The sequence below is a fragment of the Centruroides vittatus genome, unplaced genomic scaffold, assembly GCF_030686945.1.
Source record: "Centruroides vittatus isolate TY-2023 unplaced genomic scaffold, ASM3068694v2 contig_388, whole genome shotgun sequence".
NCBI lineage: Eukaryota > Metazoa > Arthropoda > Arachnida > Scorpiones > Buthidae > Centruroides > Centruroides vittatus.
This window is the reverse complement of record NW_027122204.1, coordinates 1,216,754-1,240,165: the sequence shown is the minus strand read 5'-3', so window position 1 is coordinate 1,240,165 and position 23,412 is coordinate 1,216,754. Positions and strand designations below refer to the sequence as shown.

The window sequence follows — 23,412 nt, the reverse complement described above, 5'->3', positions numbered from 1 at the left end:
GAACGGTGACAATAGGGAAAGGTTGTGGTCACTGACAGCCTTTCACTTTCCTGTGTTAAACGGGTAAGAAGAAACTTTGCGTTTAATGGTTTTTAGATGTTGGGAACGATGCACGGTACGGACAAACTGTGAGCCTGTGAGGTTCATACGAAAGTTTTCCTAAGAATATTTTCAAGCCTTTCTCACACAAGAGAAAATGGGTTACGGGCGTTAGCGTACGGTTGGGTATAACTTTATGGAACAAAGGGGATCGAAAAACTTAGGTAATCACTGATATAGATGATCACTCGTGAAAGCCAAGAAAGATAATTCCATACTGTTAGTAATGTTAATATATCAACATTTTGATATAAAATCTAAATAATAGCAAAGTCTTTGTAATATAACCCATTATGGTAAGGCGTATCCATGCAAAAAATTCTTGATTCGTATACATTCACGTTCACATCTTCGTAATTGAAGTGGAGCATACATACTTCCATGGACGGCATGCCGTCCATGGAAGTATGTATGCTCCACTTCTCTCGTTTTTTTTCTAAAATATAAATATATATTGTGCGATTATTTTCATATTTTAACGTACTTTGAATTAATTAAAATTAATATTTTAGTACAACCGCATTATGTATCTTAATATAAATTTCTAAGCTACATGTGAAAAAATATGATAAGATTGCTTTTGTATATTCGAATATAAATTCGTATATACATATTCAAAATGGAAGCGGTATATTGTCGAATACGGGACAGCTTCCACGGCGAAAATATTTGAATCGCGTAAAGCAGCCAGATTATACTTCACACAGTTTACCTCGTGGATGATACACACCAAAATATCGTATAACGCTTCCAATGATTGTATCCAGGGCCGGCACAGCTTCCCTATAATCAAATGTCACACACGGCACTGTAATCTAAATGTTAATAATATTATATAAATTGATAATATAAATAATATCGATGTTCGCTTTATTTTCAGAATTCAGTTGAGAAATGGGTATTACCGCTAACACATTAATTTTTTTTTTATAATCCATTTATTTAAATTGAAAAGTTCTTTACATTTAACAAAACTGGTGCGCTAGAGTAAAAATTAAAAAACAAATAAAAGAAAAGCCTTATTTGATTGAAAATGAAAAGCTGAAACATTGGTTTTGTATTCAGAATTTAAACAATTTTTATAATCATTTTTGATGCTCGATATAAAATCTAAATAATAGCAAAGTCTTTGTAATATTATCCATTATAGAAAGGCTTATCCATGCAAAATATTCATGATTCATATAAATTCATGTTCGCATCTTCGTACTTGATATTATGAAAAATGATTTTACATCGTTTGTGTACTCTGTAAATGCGTCATAAAAGCAGCATACGTCGCAAGATTAAAATATTCTTAATTACATTACATAACACAATTACTGTGTATTTGCGTGCGATATCAAGTTTTGTACCGCACAATGTATTTGAGAGCATTTCACTGTGTACCGTATATGCGATTTACGTGGTACAAATGGCAGTCTAATCAGCAACTACTGCCATTGGACAACATGGTTGCATTATACACTAATAATTGTTTTCTGCTGGTCGTATAAGATTAAATAAACTTTACTTGTAACAACCATTTAATTTAGTAACGACTGCAAACATATCGCCATAGTCGAACGCTATACACAGTGATGTTGGATATCTTGTTTATGATTTATAAATATTAAAAATTTATTCAAAGTTCTTAAAAGCATCAAAAGTTATTGTACAAATTTATCCTAATAATAACACATTTGTACAACTTTTTTTCAAAGTACTAAATAAAATTATGTGAAAATAGAAACATTGAAACTAGTAAGTAACAGAAATCAGACAATAAAATTCTCTAATTTACCTTAATGAATTTTTTTTTAATTATTGCCTTAAGTCGATTTATGAAACAAATAAATGGCAAATAATTTTGTTCAACGATACAGACTACTTCCACAATAAAGGTGCATTTATTTATAATAAGAATATCAAATTCCACTTAAAATCTGTCATGAAAAGTGTGTGAGCTCACATTGAATCCGAAATTTTTCTCGATTTGAATAAACTTTGGATAACGTACTATTAATTTAATTGTAGACTAATAATAATTTTAACGCTTTTAAATAATATATTTCTTTAAAAACATAAAAATTAATCGTGCAATTTTATATCACATTAAATATTACTTTTTGTCATTTATTCGAAAATCTGACCTTGCAATTTTGAAAAATGAGATTTAACTCGAAACGACGTAACTCGAGGTATACCTGTATATACATTATTAATATGGGATGTCTTCGGGATTCCCGAGAACCATGAATCAGGAAGAAAAGGGGTCGATGTGACTTATATACATTTATTTATGGAAATGTATAGAAATGTTAAACCATGGGTTCAAATAAAATAGATTTAAAGTGTTATAAAAAAGAGATTTAAGATTTAGGGTGGCTTTGGAGTTTTCTTAGCCCGTATCTATCTTATTTATTAATATTAAGTGAATTATTGTAGCTTGCAGTGTGAAAAGAGCTATGATATATGTTGTACACAGTTTATATTGTGGGGATATATGAGATAGAGAGAGATTAAAGTTGAGCCAAACAAAGGTAGAAACAGGTTAGAGAACTGGATTAAAAGTCAGTAGATTTAGTGCTTGGATTTCAAAAATAGGCTGTTAGTGGAAAAAGAGGAAATTCCTACTATTTAGACTATATACAACAGACTCTCGTATAACGCGGGGGATACGTTCCACGTTGCAGGAAATCGCGTTATACGGGACAGATCAATTTATGCAAATTCAGGAGTCTGTAAATTGTAACGGTTGTCGATAAATCTGTACTGTACAACCAATATTAACAAAACGGCATTGTTGGAACTTATTTGTTGATATTTCCGATAGTGAATAAATGTTAAACAGTGAAGTGCTTAATTTCATTTTAAGTTGAATAAAATTATTTTCCTCTTATATCTTTAAATGAGTATGTATTATTATTTTTTTTATCAACCGCTACTTCTTTAAGCTATCAGCTTCGCTATTCATATATAAACAACAGGTAACTGTATACATTTGCTTTTCTAAACAAAAAATCAGGAACTATGTGAAAATGTTAAATTTATCTTACGCGTTATACGGGACTTTTTATCGCGCTGTATAAGTACTAGTCGCAATTTTTTCGTCGCGTTGTACGAATTCGCGTTTTACTGGAGCGCGTTATACGGGAGTCTACTGTATTTGACAAATTTAAAGACGCATAATAACTTAGAGGTAATTAGAGGATGATGAGTTAGAGGTTGACAAATAAATAGGTAAACGTAGGATGGCAAGTTCAGATAGTATTGTTAGATATTGATAGTAATGACATGGAGTCTAAAAGAAAGACATGTTAGTATTGTTTTTGACCTATATAAACAAAGGACAGGTGTAGCTGGCCATCAATAAATCTTCATTCATATTCTGCTTTTGATAATGCAGAATATTATATAAATTACCAAAATATGTAGAGCCAATTTGAGTATCGTAGAAAATTAATTTTTCGTGTCACAAATACAAAACTATACTCACTATACTAAATGAAGTAAAATTGTATAGCACACCTTATGTAGGGTTAAAATAAATAAATTATTTTAAAAATAGCTTGTCTTTATCTGGATTAAATTTCTGTGGCAATTTAAATGTATCAGAAGATCAGCTATAGTTTTCCTAATTATATTATCATACATAAGTAATAAAATAAAACAGAAAAATACAAATGTATTTACTTATTTTATGTATTGAACAGATATGTTATGCTCAGAACATTATAATATATAAAGCTGTCACAATATGTAGCAATATAACAGTTTTAAACAGATATCTATTTAAAACCCGGATAAATTAAATCGAAAATAATTATATTTTCGATTTATCCACATCCTCATCTGTAATTTCAAATTATAATCTTATTAAACTTTTTATAAACTAAATATACTGCTTTTATTTATACATGACATAAAATTTAAAAAATGTAATTACGAATAAGAATTTTTTGACAGAACAGTAGAGAAAAGTTACAAAAAGGCTTGAAAATGGTAAAACTTCCTACTAACCAAATAGATAAACCTACAACTTCTCGCAGTAATGCGACACTAGGACAAGCTATCGGCTATTTGACACATTAACTTTAAAGCTTAGCTGAAGAACCAATATATCTATCGACTCTGGTGATAGTGACCGTTTAAAAGCAAATAACATTACATGGGTAACCAGCCAAGTAACAGACATGATTGCAGCTAATTTTCACACTTTTATGGAAAATACCCGAGTGTTCATATGCATTTTCATGCTAATTTCGTCAGACAAAAATTCGTTGCAAAATCGAGTTTTTAAATGTTTACTGATTTTTGTATCACCCTTCACTTGACTATTTAAAAATAAAAATTAAATCGTAGCAAGAAAAGTAAGTAGTGGAGTTAAGATATAAAAATTACCGTAAGGCTAAGCTTCATTTTTCTCTTATTGTTCGAGTTTCGATTCGATACGTAAAAATAAATTAAGGTTCGAAAGGTGGAATACTAACGCTCGATCTTTGATATAATTATAACTTGTAGATAACGCCAGATCTATTACTTTCCCGGTTCTGTTATATAAAATAGGCAGAAAGTATGGCGGTCGTCAAAAAATTATCTCACAAGATTTTTACATTTTTGGAATTAGGACATCTAAACACCTTGACAAATGCAAAAACAATCGGTTTGTTTTTTCTTTTCTTTTTTTTTTTTTTTACTTGTTGAAGATATCAGTATGTCAATCAGGATTATCAGTATTTGTAAAGAGAAAAACAAAACTAATATGTATCGTACGATGGTAGAACGACAAGAGCGCTCTCTGTACCTTCTTCTTCAGGCGAGAAAAAATAAAGGTAGACAGTGGAAATGTCTTTTCCTTGTTCATTTAGGTAATAAATTATTGTTTTTCGTTCCTATTCAATAGAATTTGGTTCCTTTTTTGTAAAACATATTCAATACAACTTAATGACGATTTTACTCGTTATTAGCATTTATAATTTTTTGTAAAAAGGTATCTCTACTCTTAAAATTAAGCTTTGCCATTTTATAATAATTAATTATACTATATAAAAAGTTAATTAAATAAAATATCATAACAGATGGCGCTACACGCAGCTTTAAATGTAGTCGCCGGGAAAGATAAATACAGTAACTCGTCGCTGAATTTGTCCTGAAGCGATCAACTCTATACTTTTAACATTATTTTGAAGCATATATATATTCTAATAGACTATGTTTTAAATTCATATTTCGAAAAAACAAAAACCTAACTTGTTCAAAAAAATTATATAAATAATAGTTACCAATAGCGCTTATAGTTGTGAAGCAATTAGGAATTAATTTTTTGTATCAATGCGTATGAAAACTATCATAGTGTGGTTGAAAGTACAGAATGACTTCAATTTATTCTTTAACCACTGACCATTGAGACCTTAGTGAAAAATTAATACTTATGCTAAATCAAACATCTTTCCAAATAAAACATCTAATAAAAATAAATCAGCAAGAGTTGCTCAATTTTCCCGGTAACATTTAAAATTTTGGTGAAGTCATCTGTTATCCTATTTTATTTTAAAAGCTTTTTATATTTTTAACTATTATAAATTGGCAAAATTTGGAGGACAGATATGAGTTTTATATAAAAGAAAAAAAAATGTAAATGCTAATAGCGAGTAAAATCATCAATAAGTCTGACCCGACTAGAGCTACACACGACCCCCTTTGTCTCACCACTCTCTCGAACTTTAACCAACAAAATTTAACAGCATTAATTCTTCTAATAAACAAACTTCTCTGCAAAATTTCAGAAATTTTCGACAAAATGCACAGGAGTGATTAAGTTTGAAAGAGGAGGAACGAAATGGTGCCACACATACACACGCACACACTAACATTCGTACATATAGAAATTTCATTCGAATTTTTTTTTTTTTCTGTTTCTCGACGTTTCAAGGTGTCCTATGGCCAAATATATAAAAATATGGGTAGGAGTGAGTTTTTGACAGATCGCCATACTTTCCCTCTGTAATATACAACAGCCGGAAAGTAATTATTTAACATATAAAAACTCGTAATGCGGTCTTTTTATGGAGTTGTCGACAGTCAATTAAATTTAACTTATCAAGAAACTAACAAATAAACCAGGCACTGCCAACGCAAAAATTAAAAATGTCAAACATTTTTATTTGACATTTGAATTAATAATTGTATTGACATTCACAATTGTATGTTTATTATAATGTGTCAAGAAAAACAGTAACGGGAAGATAAGATGTCTGAATTTCGTAGTATATTTCTCATCTATCTTAAATTTAATGTAGACCTAATTCATTGTTAGTGTTATACAAATATTTTGACTAAAAATATATCTGTCTCCAGCACTTTATGTTAGTATGCTACAGTGTGTGTAACGCATTAAATTACTTGCCTCCAAATTTTGTATTTTTAACAGAATGTCTCAAGTTGCAAGTTAGTAATTTGTATAAAGTGGAGCAAAACAAAGTATATTTTACCACACACGCTTCGAAGCAGTGTATGAAGCGTTGAGAAAACCGAAACCAAAATATAATAGCTTAATTGTTTTGGTTTTCATGTTGCATTATACCAGGGGTGGGCAAGCAAGAGTTCAGTGGGAGCGAAAATGTAGGTTTTGCAAAATGCATGGAGCCGCAGTTCTGTACTGTCGTGGTGGATAGTATGGTAAGGCGCGCGATTTTATTATATAATATAATATAATATAAAACAAATATTAAATTTTCTTAATAAACATATTTTCACAAAATTATAAAAATTAAATTGTAAAAATAATAATAAAAAACAGAAAGTAACACTTTCAGCAAGAGCTGCATGTAACTCAAAAAAGAGCCTCATTTGCCCATGTCTGCATTATACGTTCATACACAAATAATTATTTATACAATAGAATGATTTTCGAATCAATAAAACAAAGTAAACTGTTATAAAGTACAATTTATTTATTTTCTTAAGTACAAATATAAAAGTTACAAAGTAATTTATTCCATCTACTGTAAACTGTATTCAATAATTAACGATTTTAGATGCCATACATGTTTTATCACATTTTTTTCTAATCTTAAACTATTTATTTTAAAAACGATAAGATTCTAGCTTTGAATGAGTGAAATGATTATCTCTTAGAGGTTATTTATCTGTTAACATGCGTATTATCAAAAAATAACCTCTCTATCTATTATTTTTATTTTGCAATATCAAAACCAAACCAGAACCAGGCCATTAAGTTTCGGATTCAATTTTGAACTTCTCGACTCCTTACTCAGCTTGAAAGCGTATATAACACAAGTTTACTCTGCTTCGTTCTACATCCACTCTGCAGAGAAAGTGAGACATTATATGAATAATGCAAAATTTGGAGGTAAGTAATTTAATGCTTTAGAAACATTATAACATACTAACGTAAAGTATTGAAGACAGATTTATTTCATAGTCAAAATATTTCTATAGGCCTAATACTAACAATCAATTACAGTAATTGTATGATACATAGAAAATTTAAAGTCTCGTGAAATTTGGACACTTCAGCGTTCCTTTGACACTTTACGATAAACATACAATCGTAGACAGCGTGGGCTAAAATAACCATACTTTTAATATAGATTTAAAAGTTTGATCTTATTTTTCACCCGAGCAGTGCATAGTTTATTTATAAGATCAATTTAATTAACAGTCGACGACTCCATAAAAAAAATTGTATTAAAAATTTTAATATGTTATATAGCCGAATACTTTCTTAAACAAGTTACGTTTTTGTTTATAGAAATAGGAATTTGAAACGTATTCCCTTAGAATATGTATATACAGGTAACCCCCGTATAACACGGCACATTTTTAGCACGGATTCACTCTAATACGGTTCGAGAATTGGATAAAACCCTCGTACAACATGAAATGTAATAAATTTTTACACACTTAAGTACTAATAGTTCACGTAAATTATTGTTATCGTAAATTATTAGTACTTAAATATGTAAATTTTCTTTTTTCGCTTTCTGTCGATACACATGGTCCTTCTCGAAACTTGTTTCAATATTGCCTGATCTCGACGGTTCTGTTTTTGAAGTTGCCAGATGTCTTTTCCTTATTCCATACTTGCTTTATTCTTCATAAGTGCTTAGAACCATATAACAAAATTTATAAAGATATTTTAACTAAAAGCAAGCAATCTAAAATTACATACTTTTTGCAAAAGGTAAAGCATGGATCTGAAGATAATGCAGAAAAATGCTCAGAGGGTAACTTGCCGAAAAGAAAACACCCTCGGTTAATAGTGCTTAGTAATGACGAAGAAAACATTGTTTAATTTACAACGTATATTAACATGTATCACTTAAGAAAATTTAAATAAAGATATTTATCTTAATTATGAAAATATAATAGCACGTTATTTTTAATTTTTGGAACCTAACCCCCCTTTTATTACTAGTTCTTTTTTTCGTATAACGCAGCAATTTTTTCGAACGTAACTCCCGTGTTACACGGGGGTTATCTGTACTTTAATCGTAGACTAATTAAAAAAGTATAGACTTGATCGCTTGAAAAAAGTAGATCCACCGTTATCTATAAGTAATAATTATATCAAAGATCGATCGTTAGTATGTTTCATTTATAATTTTAAAGTTTACGATAAATGAAACGAGCGTAACTATTATATTACGACATTACTTACATCTTATCTCCAATATTAAATATGAAAGCATTGAGACACGTGTTCCGTGTGCCCCAATGTACTGGCGTCCCTATCGAAGCTCGTTATTGAAGCAATCAACAAATTACAAAGCGAACAAGAATAATTATATTCAGTTTCAGCAAAATCCATACAATAACGCAGGTTATGTAATTACAGTAAGACCTCGTTTAACGCTGATTCGATATAATGCAGTCTGCTCAAAGCCTAAAAAAAAGCTCAGAATTTACGCCGATTTAAATTACCGCGGCATTTCTTTGATTCGTATATAATATGATTATTTACGAACACGAACAAATCAGCAAAAGGTGGCGAAAAGGTGCACTTTCTTTAAATCTATGTTTGTTTGGTGCAATTTTGAAAAAATATAACATCGTGGATGCCATAGGCAATATCGGCTTCGCTTGGCAAGAATTAATTGATAAATGCACGAACGAAGTGTGGGAGAAGTTATGGCGGAAGGTGTCCAAGAATTCTCAACGAGAAGAGCCTATCGCTGTATCGTTCGGTTGACCAAATTCAACTTAGTCGATACAGCAGGTCTAGGAGATGTAGGCGAACAGGATATTAAGGATTTACCGCAGGTTTCTGGTACCAGCGACGACTTTTAGGAACTAGCAGAACAAGAAGTTCATGTAGAACTGGAAAATATAGATTCTGAAAACATAAAATCCAAAAAATTTATCTGCAGACTTCCTTAGTAAAAGTTTGGTGATTATAATCGAAATCGTTGATCAAAATGTACCGAATGATCCAGATATTGAAAGGAGTGCAAAAGCAAATAAGGCGTTTTGTATGCAATCTCCTGCTACCAACATTTGCTTAAGCGACAAATGAAATTTTACGATTTTATTGCAAAAAACAAGAATTTCAAAACGGCCAGGACCTTCGTCACAAAAAATGGACCTTACATTTTTGTGTGCATGTGTTTGTGTTATTTAACATATAAAAATAACTTAAAGTAAAATTTGTTTATTTTTGGTCGCGTGTTCCTCTATCCCTATTTACTCTATGTTAAAATGACCTCGTTTAAAGCTTTTTCGTTTAGCGCTTTGTCATCTAGGAACGCATCCCCCGCGTTAAGCGGGGTCTTACTGTATCAGATTTATTTTAAAATGTTAGTGTGAGAAGCCGAGGGCACAGGGGAATCCCCTAGATACCACTTACACGGCAAAGGTTTGGCGAGAACCGCCCATGTTGTCTGTGGATGGCTAGGAGCTTGACGGAAACACGCTCATCGAACGATAGCGGCTTTCAGTGAGGAACTAACACCAGTTAGAGTAATTATACGCGTCCTAATTCGCGGACTTCATCAAATGATAAGTAGGAGGGCTCGTTAAACTATCGAGTAGGAAAAAGTCTGCCGGTCTCACTCAAAACAACTCTAAATCTAATATATACATAATAATTATACAATAGGTGATTAAATGCGGTTAAATACACAGTTATATAAAGTGGGGCGACAAAGGTTCCTTATGCAGCTCGCGATACGTGTGCTTTACTAATCTACGGACCTATTCTCGACGCGGAGAAAGAGTTTAGAAGTTTCTCTCAAAATACTTCGGAGAGTAAATGCTGATCACTGACGACATAGGCGTATTATGGCGTTGTCGTGCTGGCAAGTGTTCTCCAAGTTGCATCCCTTGGTCATATAGCAAATGTGTAACTCAGGCGAGTCTTCTCGCCGCTTCTATGGGACAAACGCCCTTCCTTTAAGATTAACATAGCTTTTATGGAACTTCCTTAGGACAAACAGCGGAAACTCTAGTGTCTTGTCCTTTTATTTCTTTAGCCTGGGAAACTGATCATGTAGTCGGCAGTTGTTTGGAAACGACGATTGATTTCGCAGACGTTGACTCTCGTTGAAACTATGGTGTTGCTTACTTCCCCTCCTTTTACAATCTGATGTTATCATTTTTCAACTGATTGTTAAAATTCTCATCCATTTGTTGACAGAGAGGTAGTCTGTATCTTCTGCTACGTTTTTCTAACGATCGCGACAGATGTTATGAAAAACATTTATTAAAAATGGAGTAAAATATCCTTAAAATCCTAGATATCACATTAGCGACGAATCTTTCTCATTAAATGTTTATTAATCACATGTCGTTTTTTTATATGTATAAGTAGAGATTCGATACACTTTTGTGTATATTGTATTTTATCAGAATATACTACAGGTATAATTGTAAAAAATATGATTGGTTAGTATTTTATATAAATTATGTTATTGTTTGACACTTGCGGATCGCAGTGCTGCCATCTTCTGGACAGTTAGTCAAAACACGTCCAGAAGCACCCTGAATTTATTGCGGACAGAGGAAACATCCGCGACCAGGCCTCAGCCCTCGCGGCGACCAACGCAGATAGACACGCCGTCTAGGAAAAACCCTTAAACTAACAAAACTATCCTAAAAATTACCTAACTGATACGAAAAACACAGGAAAAACAGAAAATCACAAAAATACTGATTGCAGTATCACCAGAAAAACACGAATAACTCGCAAACGAAAGAACACGGAGCGATGAAACTAGCGAGGTTGCGGCCGAAGTTATCAACGCGAAAACGTGAATTTCAGGCATTCAGCGCCACTATCCTGTAAGCCTAGAAGTATGACAATGGCGTTTGGAACGTCAAGCATGATTCCATTGACATTCTAAACACCACGTTGGAACTACAGCGCGCTTCTAGGCTTGCAGGAAGACTCAGCATCGCTATTAACGAAGAAAGCTAAACCCCTAGTAAACTAACTAATTACAAAGAAAAAACTAGCTAGGATAAACAAAACCAGAGAATATACGAACTATTTGACGAACATCCCACAACATTCAATTATCCTAAATAGCTGTATTATTTTTTATTTTAGATGTCCTGGCAATCAGGTGATTTGAACATAAAACAAAGATTATCATATCTTATGACAACTAGACAAATGGCTGACGTCACTTTAATTGTTGGCCAAGAAAAAGAAAATTTTCCGACCCACTCTCTGCTTCTCTCTATATACAGTGAGGTGTTTCATGCAATGTTCTATGGTATTATGGCAGAGAAGAGAAAACATGTTGACTTGCCTGTTGATGATGTTACAGCATTTCGTGTTTTCATAAAGTAAGTTATACTAAGCTTTTACGAAGTATTTTTAATAATTATTAAAATACCATTCCATTACTATAAAGTAAGCTATGAAATTATTATTATTATTATACATATTAAAATTAAAGTTTCTTATATATTTTTTTTTATTGTTTATTTAATACTTTTTCTAAAAGTTCTTTAATTTTAAATTTAAAATTCATAAAACATTTTCATTATTCTCATTACTTCTTGGCTGTATTTAGGCTGTTTTATGGCATTAGCCTACAATTCTAACACCTACAACACAAAAGATATCCCGATTATAAGTTAAATAATATTAAATTAATTAGCATTAAATAAGAAATGTGTTGCTTTTTTCACAAAAAAAACCAAAATAAAAATATTGGTAATAAATAGTCCGTATTATTTTGACATAAAGTATTTTGAATTGATAAAATAAGGCGACTAGTACAAGAGCGGTCTGTACCTAAGACGATCGAATGGAAACTTTATTTTTCGCCTTTTAGCATGGTGATAAACAGTGCTAAACAGCGATTAGGAAACAGCAGAAATATTTTCAGTGAGTATTATATCATCTGATCAGTTCAAATATCTTAACAAGTTGTATTATATCGACAAATCCAGTCTTGATGATTTTCAATTTCAATTACTTATAAAATCATTTCATTTTTAAAGTATTGCAGCGAAGCATAAAAAAACAGATCATGCGTTAAATAATTGAAGAATTTTAACATAATTCCCAAAGAGAAATGATAAAACTAAACTAAAAAAAACTTTGACAGTGTTAGAACTTTACTAGAAATAAAAATCTTTCAACATTCAATTTGTAATGTATAACGAATCTAGTAAAGTAATTAATTATTTTTCAGTTATATATATACAGATGAAGTGGCATTACATTCAGTAGATGAAGCCATTCGTTCGTTACATTTTGCAGAAAAATACATGGTAACGCGTATGAAGAAGCAATGTTCATCATATCTTACAAATAATATATCGTTAAATACTGTCCTCGAAATATACGAAACAGCAGCCTTACTTCAACAAAATGAATTAACAACGAAATGTTGGAATTATATAACTGAAAACGCGTCCGAAATTATTAAGCAAGATAGCATTAAAAATGTGAAATATGAAACATATCTTACAAAGAATATATCGTTAAATACTGTTCTCGAAATATACGAAACAGCAGCCCAATTTCAACAAAATGAATTAACAACGAAATGTTGGAATTACATAACTCGAAATGCATCAAAAATAATTAAGCAAAACATCTTTAAGTACGTGAAATATGAAACTATTTTAAAACTTGTATCACAACAATGTTTAGCGTTGAAATCGGAATTAGATATGTATGACGCCGTCATAAAGTGGGGTAAAGAAAAATTCCAAAATCAATCTCCTGAGGATCTTCGAAAAAAATTAGATCCTTTGTTGGATCAGATCAGATTTTTAAGCATGACCTCTGCAGAGTTTGCAGAATCTCCGTGTCAAGATGGCATCCTTACTAAGGATGAACAGGTCGACATATTTAGAGAAATTGCTACCAGAAAAAAATACGAAAGTAACAATATACATGATCAATGGAGAAAGCCAAGAAGGAAAATTGCTACAAGAAAAAGAAATACACGAATACATGAAGACGATGAAGATATATGATTGCAGTAGTAGTGGTTTGACACATGCTGATCACAAATCTGAATTAAATTAATTTTCTGATCACAAATCTTAATTAAATTAATTTTATTTTTATAATAAGGCAAAGTTTCTGTATTAATTATTAAGTGTTTTAATACCCCATAAAGTTTAAACATGACAATTTTATGAAATAATATAACACCAAACGAGGTTATTTTTGAAATTTAAATTTATACATTAATAGATTAAATCAGTTTATTTTATTTAAGCTTTTCCAGTTTTTTCATTCACTTTTTTAAAACATGACACATTTCTGCAAGTAAGTGGAGTAATAAATTTTGGTGATTGTTGACAATATATTCCCGGTCTGATTTCTGATATTTTAAATGTAACATCAAGAAAGTTGATTTTGGAAGTCGTGAATTCAAGTATTTGGAAGTCAAGTATTTGGTAACGAGAAACAAAAATGCAGTTTAGATCATCTTTTAATACGCGTAAAGTCGTAGTTTTTAATCGTTAGCATTTAAAATTCTTTTTAATATTAAACTTATATATATATATATATATATATATATAATTATTAGGTATATATATATATACATAATAAAATTATCCGAAAGAATTTGAAATTCAGCGACTTTATTCCAATCAAATTTTAAGTAAATTAATTTTTCAAGAGAAATCCTGATCACAAAATTACTTTCAGATGTCGATTAAATTAAGATTACAAATAATTTGTTGCATTTAATTTTCAAATTAATTTTTCAGGTTATAAATTTTTTTCAGATAAACAATTTCTCGAGTAATTTAAAATTATAAATAATTTTAATATTTAGAAAACTTCTCAATTCGTTTTTTTAGTTTTCATAAAACATCTTGTAACAATAAGGCAAAGTTTAATATATTCTTTCTAATTATTAAATTAATTTGCAATAATAATTTTTAGAACAGATTACCAATATCATCAAAATATATTAAAATGATTTCGACTTCGTGGTAACGCAGAAACACTTGTTAATTGCTTGTTTGACATAAGTCTCTGTCCTCTTCCCAGACTCCAAGTCCACCCTCTTTGTAATAGGCCATCATCAGACTCTATCCAAGAAGACTGGAGTATTACGTTGTCCAATAAAGCTGGGTTATCGGAGCCGTCAGTTCCTATTCCATATTCTTCGTAGAGTCGCGATGCATTTTTTCGCCGAATCCTTCAGGCATTTTTGTTTTTCCTACAGATGAAAAGAAGGAATTATGTCATTTGAACTGTTTTAAAATAAATTTTATTTTAACAATAAGTTTAATATATTGTGTTTAGTTATCAAATTTATCCTAATGTCAGAGTAAATTAAAACATGATAACTTCAAATAATATAACACCGAAATTTCTTTAGCTATACTAATCATTATTCTTAATTAAATTAATTTTATTTTAACAATAAGGAAAGTTTAATATATTTAGTTTAATTATAAAATTAAGTTATGCTGATTTGCTATAATAATAATTTTTAAAACGCAGCAATTTAAAATAATATAACATGAAAGTTTTGTTGATTGTAACAAAGAATTAGAGGATCACATGAAAGAAAAGACAATGTAGAGCATAACTGAAGTTACCTGGTACCAAGCTGATGCTTTTTGGAAACATCTTTTCTTTATTAATTAATTATTATGCCTTTGTGTCCTCTATCGTAATTTAAAATTTATCTTGTATACTAGTACTTTTTTTATCAATTAACAGGACTTATAGTTTAACAAATCAGAAATAATATTTTTTATTTAGTTCACCTGTGAACTAAATAAAAAATATTATTTCTGATCTGTAAGACTATATATCTGCATCCATAATTCCAGTATAATAAGTCCTGTTAATCGATAAAAAAGTACTAGTATACAAGATAAATTTTAAAACCTTTTCTTTATGTTCGTGCAGAAGAAGAAAAGAAGTACCTAATACATCAAATACTAATCAGAATGAAGAATCTGAAGCTATTGAAACCATTGATCAAGATACATATCCAACTCAACCCAAACGACTAACCGTCCGAACCTATCGCCTTTAAGAAGAAATTATGAAGAAAAAGAAGACCAATATATATATTAATCTGTTCTGATAATGATATTTTCCATTTATATATATCTTATATATTTTATATTAATTATAAATTAAGAATATACCCTACTCCAAGCTTTATACAAATAGTGATTAAAAATAAAAGATCCAAACTTTACTTAAATTGTGAATATAGTACTTTAGTCTATATCTCACTTTAATTGGTTAACATCGAAATAACAAAAATTTAGATATAAGATAGAATCTTCATACAATAAGGAATTTAATATAAGATAGTTTTATCTAATAACGGTACTAAAGGTTAAAATAAAAGAGAGAGAATAAACCTTAATTTTTTTTTTTTTTTTTTTTTTTAATTTCGAACATACAACCGCGGAAGACAAACACCGACTTCCTCGTCTAGCCATCTTTGTCATAAGGTCATTTGATCTATTGTGCAAGATATAGTCCGAATTAGCGAATCCATAACAACTATAAATTAGGTTCTTCAAGATAAACGTTACTTACTATGGGAATTCTGAAGAACTATCCACAAGATTTTCATCTGAACTGGAGACACCTTCCTTACCAGTACGCAACAAAAGAATTCAAGAACTTACTATAATTTAAGATTCGTCGAATCACGTGTCAAAAAGGAACCAATATTGAACTGTGCTGATTTAACAACCTTTAATTGGAAACAGACATTAATCAAGATAATAGATGTTTTCGTTTGTGTTAAGAACTATCAACCACACCATATTTACCTGTTTCCGGAGTTTCAAGCAAATTATCAAATAAAAATGCTTAAAGTCAAGCATGAAAAAGTATATTATTCTCAGCCTACGAGCAATTATTGATTTATTTTACTAACTATAATCATTTGTTTATATATATATATTAACACTTTTCCAACATTATATATTATTTGTTTATTATCTTTATGTATCAATTATAATTGCAAAATACCATTTTACTATTTCAATGTAAAATCAAATACTTTATATAATTAATTAATTAGTATGCTAACTTAAACCATTTTTGTCAAAGAGAGAGAGAAATCATAATATCGACCTACGATAATACCGAAATAAACATTTTTTGTTAAATAAAAAAATCACGCCATTTTTAAATTCAGTGTGATTTTTAAAGAAAAGGAAGTAAATATGAAATTCGCCTTTATATTATGTTTTATTACATTTTATTACTTTAACATTTTCACAAAATTTTACGTTTATTTCGAAGGATGTTCTAAGCGGAAACGTCCTTGATAAGGGAAGTACACCGAACTTTCTTTTCCCATCTTTTTAAGTCAAATCCTTTATTATACGGCAAAAGAAAGTACAAAATGTGATACTTCTTTTTGTTAAGATACTGTTTATCCGAATTTTTGTACTGATTAGATCGAGCAAAGGGCCAAAAATCTTCCAATTTTTCGGTTGTGAAAAAAAGTTTTGTCACACATCCGATTTAAAGGAAGTTCACTTCCCTTCAAGCGCGAAATTCGGTATATTTTTAGGATTTTATCCAATCAAAATAGATTTTCTGTACGTCATCGAGGGGTGAATCTTCGTATGACGATAAAATTTTATGATAAAAGTGGTGATAAGGGTTTGGTAGAAAGGGAAGTGAACTTCCTTTAAATCGGATGTGTGACAAAACTTTTTTTTCACAACCGAAAAATGAAAGATTTTTGGCCCTTTGCTCGATCTAATCAGTACAAAAATTAGGATAAACAGTATCTTAACAAAAAGAAGTATCACATTTTGTACTTTCTTTTGCCGTATAATAAGGGATTTGATTTTAGCGCGTTCGCCGCCACCCTTCGAGAGAAGATGAGCCTTGGAGTTCGCCACTGGTTTTCGGAAGAGGAAGAACCTGAGAGTTCACCGCCTATCTACAAGAGAAACAGATCCATTCTTACCTGGAGATCGTCATCCAGTCCATCGTTCAAAATATCTACAAATTATCCAAGAACAAGAAATCTCGTCGTTCAAGATCTAAACAACTTATTTCATCTCATCTGAACTTGATAAAGTAGTATGAGACTACAGATAATGTAAACTCTATCTTGCGAGATAGTTCTTAGTGTATAATATTTTGTAATCCATTTAATTTTGCTTTTTTAAATTTTTGTTATTGTTTTAAATCAGTCTCGTTAATGGCACGAATCCGGGCAAACAGCGTTTCCACTTACTCGCGACCCTCCCACTCGAAATTTCTCGCTAACGAATGTTAGCGTGCCTAACGCTATAACTAGGCTGGTGTCAGTAAAAAGCAACTTACAGGAGGTCTTATGAAATCCTGTATCATCTTAAAGTCTTAAGAAGCCATCCTTCGACGACCGCGGGCTAGTCTCACCGACTAGAAGCCGATTAAGTACAAGAGCACTTTTCCAACTTTCTACCCCCGGCTAGCCCCTCACAATATCTACGCTCGCCTTATTTCCAGAATTTATTTGAGAAATGGTTATTATCGCTAACATTTTAATTTTTCAAAAATTCCATTAAATTAAATTTAAAAGTTCTTTACATTTGAGAAAACTGATGTGATAGAGTAAATATTAAAAAACAAACAAAAGAAAAACTTTATTTCATTAAAAATGAAAAGCTGAAACATTGTTTTTGTATTCAGAATTTAAAAAGTTTTTATAGTCATTTTTTATGTTCAATAAAAAGTCTAAATAATAGCAAAGTCTCTGTAATATTAACCATTACGGTAAGGCGAATCCATGCGAGAAATTCATGGTTCATATGAATTCGTGTTCACATTTTCATAATAGATATTATAAAAAACGGTTCTGTATCGTTTGTGTACTCTGTAAATGCATCATAAAAGCAGCATATGTCGTAAGATTAAAATTACACAATTACTGTGTATTTGCGTGCGATATCAAGTTTTCTATCGCACAATGTATTTGAGAGCAATTCACTGTGTACAGTGTATGTGGAAAACGTCGTACAAATGGCAGTCTGATCAGTAACTACTGCCAAATAGCTGTATTACATACAATAATAATTTCCGGTTATACTTCTCAATGGTCATCCAAGATCAAACAAATTTTACTTGTAACAAGCATTTAATTTAATTACGACTTAAAATACACCGCCACATTCGAACTCTATAGATAATAATAGTGGCTATTTTGTTTGGTTTATAAATAATAAAATTTTATTCAAATTTTTTATAAAAATCAAAAATTATTGTGAAAATTTACCGTAATAACGAAACACCTGTTCGAATCTTTTCATAACTAATAAGTAAAATGAAGCGAAAATACTTCTGTGTACGCCATATCAGAACCTGACATCGGCGACACCTAGCGTAGGATAGTAAAACGCCGAGGTGTTTCTATGGAAAATTACAGCCAGATTGGTTTCCCGTTGCCTTCTCTGGAGCGCGATGTTACGCGAGGGGAAATGCCTTCCGGGAGGTCTTGTAAGGGAAACTGGCTCCGATTCAGGTGTTACAAACATGGAGAAAACCCGGAAAACTCCACGTGGTCAGCCCGTCTGAGTGCGCGCGAACCCGCGACAGAACCGCTGGGCCACTGTTGGGCAGTGAAAATATACAAACATTGAAATTAATAACTAACAAAACTTATATATAAAATTGCATGATAATTACAGGGTGTTTATAATTAAAGTTCCACTTTGAAATGGTCATAAAATGAAAACTACTGGACAGAATGTTATCAAACTTGGTAATAGCGTACAGGAAGTTCATGGGATTTTATTTCCTACCAAAAAAAATAGTTCAAAAACTCACCACCTGCGGGAAATGATGCTGTATGCAATATGTGGGCCAGGGGTTAAACCTTTCTGACCACTTATTCGGCAACAGTCTGCAAAGACCGCCACGCTGTCGTTTCGGATGGCTTTCTATCGCGTGGCGAGAGAGGTGAGCAAGTCGACAGGCGTCGTTGAGAGACAGGTTGGATAAGTTGGTTACATCTATGGCTAATTGCGATTATATAGGCGATTATACAGGCTAACCATTCTCAAAAGGGTTTGATCTAACGGCTAGGCCTATGTTCGGGAAGAGAGAGAGTTGGCCGGTTTAAAATATTTACCTCTAGGTGATAATGGTGAGCTACGTGCGGCGCTTAAGTTCTGCTGAAGTTCCAATGGCTTCCTACCGGAACCCTCTCCTTTGATTTAGTCGTTGGAGCCTAGAATAGCACATCTACCAAGTATAACTTCTGAGTGATCGCCCTGAGCTTCCGGTGTTTCGCTCTTTTATACAATTGTCGTGGGAAAGGAGCCACGTGATCGTCCCTTGTTGACCATGACTTGCATTTTCTGACACTGATGTGTCAACTTTCCCATCGACTTGTTGATACACCTGGTGACCTCCAGTTTAATTCTCCGTTTTTTTCTATCAGAGTTATGTACACCTTTTTTTCGACAATTGCGTTAAAATCACGGATTTCACAGAAATAAAACGTGAAGACATCGGTTGAAAATGAAAATAAACAATTTGGTGGAATTGAAAAATGCAATACACCAACATGTCCGTAACATTTTTCATGATATGCTAAGAGCTACTGTTGAGAACACAGCAATGCGATGTAACTTGCTTATCAAAATTGGTGGACACGACATTGAACATGCTCTGTGACGCGTTTTAAAACCGATTAAAAACATTTTCAACGATGTCTTCATGTCTTATTTCGTTTAACAAAATTGCAGACAGCACCATATTCTGCTGGTGGTGAGTTTTGAACTATTTTTTGCGGGAAATAAAATCCCATGACGTCCTGTACACTATTATTAAGTTTGATAACATTCTTTCCAGTAGTTTTCATTTTATGGTCATTTCAAAGTAAAACTTTAATTATAACACCCTGAATTTCTTTTGTTTTCTAAGGTCGATTGATAAAACCAATAAATAGCAAATATCTTTCTTCAACAATATACAGTACTTGGAGAATATATCAATAGTACGTTCATAATTACTATGAAATATCGAATGCAACTTAAAATCAGTCATGAAGACTGTCTTTAGATCCGAAATTTTTCAAAACAGTCACTCGGTTTGAATAAACTTCGGATAATATATCGGTTTCTGTTCCAAGAGTCTACTGTTGTATTATATAAAAAGTGTTAAATAGCGCTAATTGTTGTGAAGCAATGAGGAATGGATTTTTTGTATCAATTGCGTATAAAAACTATCATAGTGTGGTTGAGAGTACAGAATGACTTCAATTTATTCTTTAACCACTGACCATTGAGACCTTAGTGAAGAATTAATACTTATGTTAAATCAAACATCTTTCCAAATAAAACATCTAATAAAAATAAATCAGCAAGAGTTGCTCAATTTTCCCGGTAACATTTAAAATTTTGGTGAAGTCATCTGTTATCCTATTTTATTTTAAAAGCTTTTTATATTTTTAACTATTATAAATTGGCAAAATTTGGAGGACAGATATGAGTTTTATATAAAAGAAAAAAAAATGTAAATGCTAATAGCGAGTAAAATCATCAATAAGTCTGACCCGACTAGCGCTACACCCGACCCCCTTTATCTCCCCACCCTCTCGACCTTTAACTAACAAAATTTAACAGCATCAATTCTTCTAATAAACAAGCTTCTCTGCAAAATTTCAGAAATTTTCGACAAAATGCACAGGAGTGAGTAAGTTTGAAAGAGGAGGAACGAAATGGTGCCACATACACACGCACACACTATCATCCGTACATATAGAAATTTCATTCGAATTTTTTTTTTTCTGTTTCTCGACGTTTCAAGGTGTCCTATGGCCAAATATGTAAAAATATGGGTACGAGTGAGTTTTTGACAGATCGCCATACTTTCCCTCTGTAATATATAACAGCCGGAAAGTAATTATTTAACATATAAAAACTCGTAATGCGGTCTTTTTATGCAGTTGTCGACAGTCAATTAAATTTATCTTATCAAGAAACTAACAAATAAACCAGGCACTGCCAACGCAAAAAATAAAAATGTCAAACATTTTTATTTGACATTTGAATTAATAATTCTATTGACATTGACAATTGTATGTTTATTATCAAGTGTCAAGAAAAAAATAACGGGAAGATAAGATGTCTGAATTTCGTAGTATATTTCTCATCTATCTTAAATTTAATGTAGACCTAATTCATTGTTAGTGTTATACAAATATTTTGACTAAAAATATATCTGTCCCCAACACTTTATGTTAGTATGCTACAGTGTTTGTAACGCATTAAATTACTTGCCTCCAAATTTTGTATTTTTAACAGAATGTCTCAAGTTGCAAGTTAGTAATTTGTATAAAGTGGAGCAAAACAAAGTATATTTTACCGCACACGCTTCGAAGCAGTGTATGAAGCGTTGAGAAAACCGAAACCGAAACATAATAGCTTAATTGTTTTGGTTTTGATGTTGCATTATACCAGGGGTGGGCAAGCAAGAGTTCAGTGGGAGCGAAAATGTAGGTTTTGCAAAATGCATGAGAGCCGCAGTTCTGTATTGTCGTGGTGGATAGTATGGTAAGGCGCGCGATTTTATTATATAATATAATATAATATAAAACAAATATTGAATTTTCTTAATAAACATATTTTCACAAAATTATAAAAATAAAATTGTAAAAATAATAATAAAAAACAGAAAGTAACACTTTCAGCAAGAGCTGCATGTAACTCAAAAAGAGCCTCATTTGCCCATGTGGGAACGCCGGGAGGTAGGACGGAGTCGTACCTCCTTTTTCTTCGACGAACAGGTCGGCAAGACGCACCCCACTGTCAAGGATGGCTAAATTTTTATGATATCCCGACTCTTCGAAATTGGGTAATTAATTGTCAGGTCGAGTGGAGGAAGTGTGTGGGTTCGTCGATAAGTTTAAGGCGATATTCGAAATAACTGAACCATAATGAAAACAAACAACGATTTATTCAGACGAATAAACAAATACAGAAAATCCAACGCGTCCAGTTCCTAACCGCGGGAGAAAGAGTTTACAAATTTAGGAGTCATACCTCTTCCTAGGGTATATCGGTTGTAATCGAAGTACTAATCGTCTCGGTTTTCCGGTCGTGGGGGTAAGCAGGAGGATCGGTCGAAGCGGCTGGTCGTCGGCGGGCTTCGGTGACTTCGGGTTTCGGTCCTCGATTCTCGGGACAGATCCAACGGGTCGGGCGTCTTATGCGGACCTTCAGCGACCCCGTTATCAGCCTTTTCCCCCCTTATATACTACAGGTCACGTTATCTTCGATCACCAATCGCGATAGTGGGTGAATCGCTGATGATTCGACCTCCGTGACTCAGTTTGGATCCGGAGGGAAAGGAAGTGCGTTTCGACGGTGGAAGGCTGCACATCCTTACAATTTCGACAGTTTCTCCACTTTCTCACGAGGGGATTTTAACAATAAAAAAAAATTTGGGGCCGGGTTAAACCCGGTCCTCACACCCATGTATGCATTATACGTTCATACACAAATAATTATTTATACAATAGAATGATTTTCGAATCAATAAAACAAAGTAAACTGTTATAAAGTACAATTTATTTATTTTCTTAAGCACAAATATAAAAGTTACAAAGTAATTTATTCCATCTACTGTAAACTGTATTCAATAATTAACGATTTTAGATGCCATACATGTTTTATCACATTTTTTTCTAATCTTAAACTATTTATTTTAAAAACGATAAGGTTCTAGCTTTGAATGAGTGGAATGGTTATCTCTTAGGGGTTATTTATCTGTTAACATGCGTATTATCAAAAAATAACCTCTCTGCCTATTATTTTTATTTTGCAATATCAAAACCAAACCAGAACCAGGCCATTAAGTTTCGGATTCAATTTCGAACTTCTCAACTGCTTACTCAG

At 31.9% G+C, this 23,412-nt stretch overlaps 1 protein-coding gene across 1 annotated transcript; it reads left to right on the top strand.

Annotated features, from left to right (window-relative positions):
* Positions 1 to 7,369: 7,369 nt before the first annotated feature.
* Positions 7,370 to 13,542, top strand: LOC136975811 (BTB/POZ domain-containing protein 3-like). The gene is made up of 3 exons (XM_067270956.1): positions 7,370 to 7,453; positions 11,651 to 11,892; positions 12,750 to 13,542. Exons 1-3 carry the CDS (start codon positions 7,439 to 7,441, stop codon positions 13,540 to 13,542), a joined length of 1,050 nt encoding a protein of 349 aa, XP_067127057.1. The 5' UTR covers positions 7,370 to 7,438.
* Positions 13,543 to 23,412: the final 9,870 nt, after the last annotated feature.

What these genes read in the sequence shown, in the direction of transcription:
- LOC136975811 (XM_067270956.1), top strand. An exon ending in GCATTTCGTGTTTTCATAAA is followed by an intron (nt 11,893 to 12,749) that starts GTAAGTTATACT and finishes ATTATTTTTCAG; the next exon opens with TTATATATATACAGATGAAG.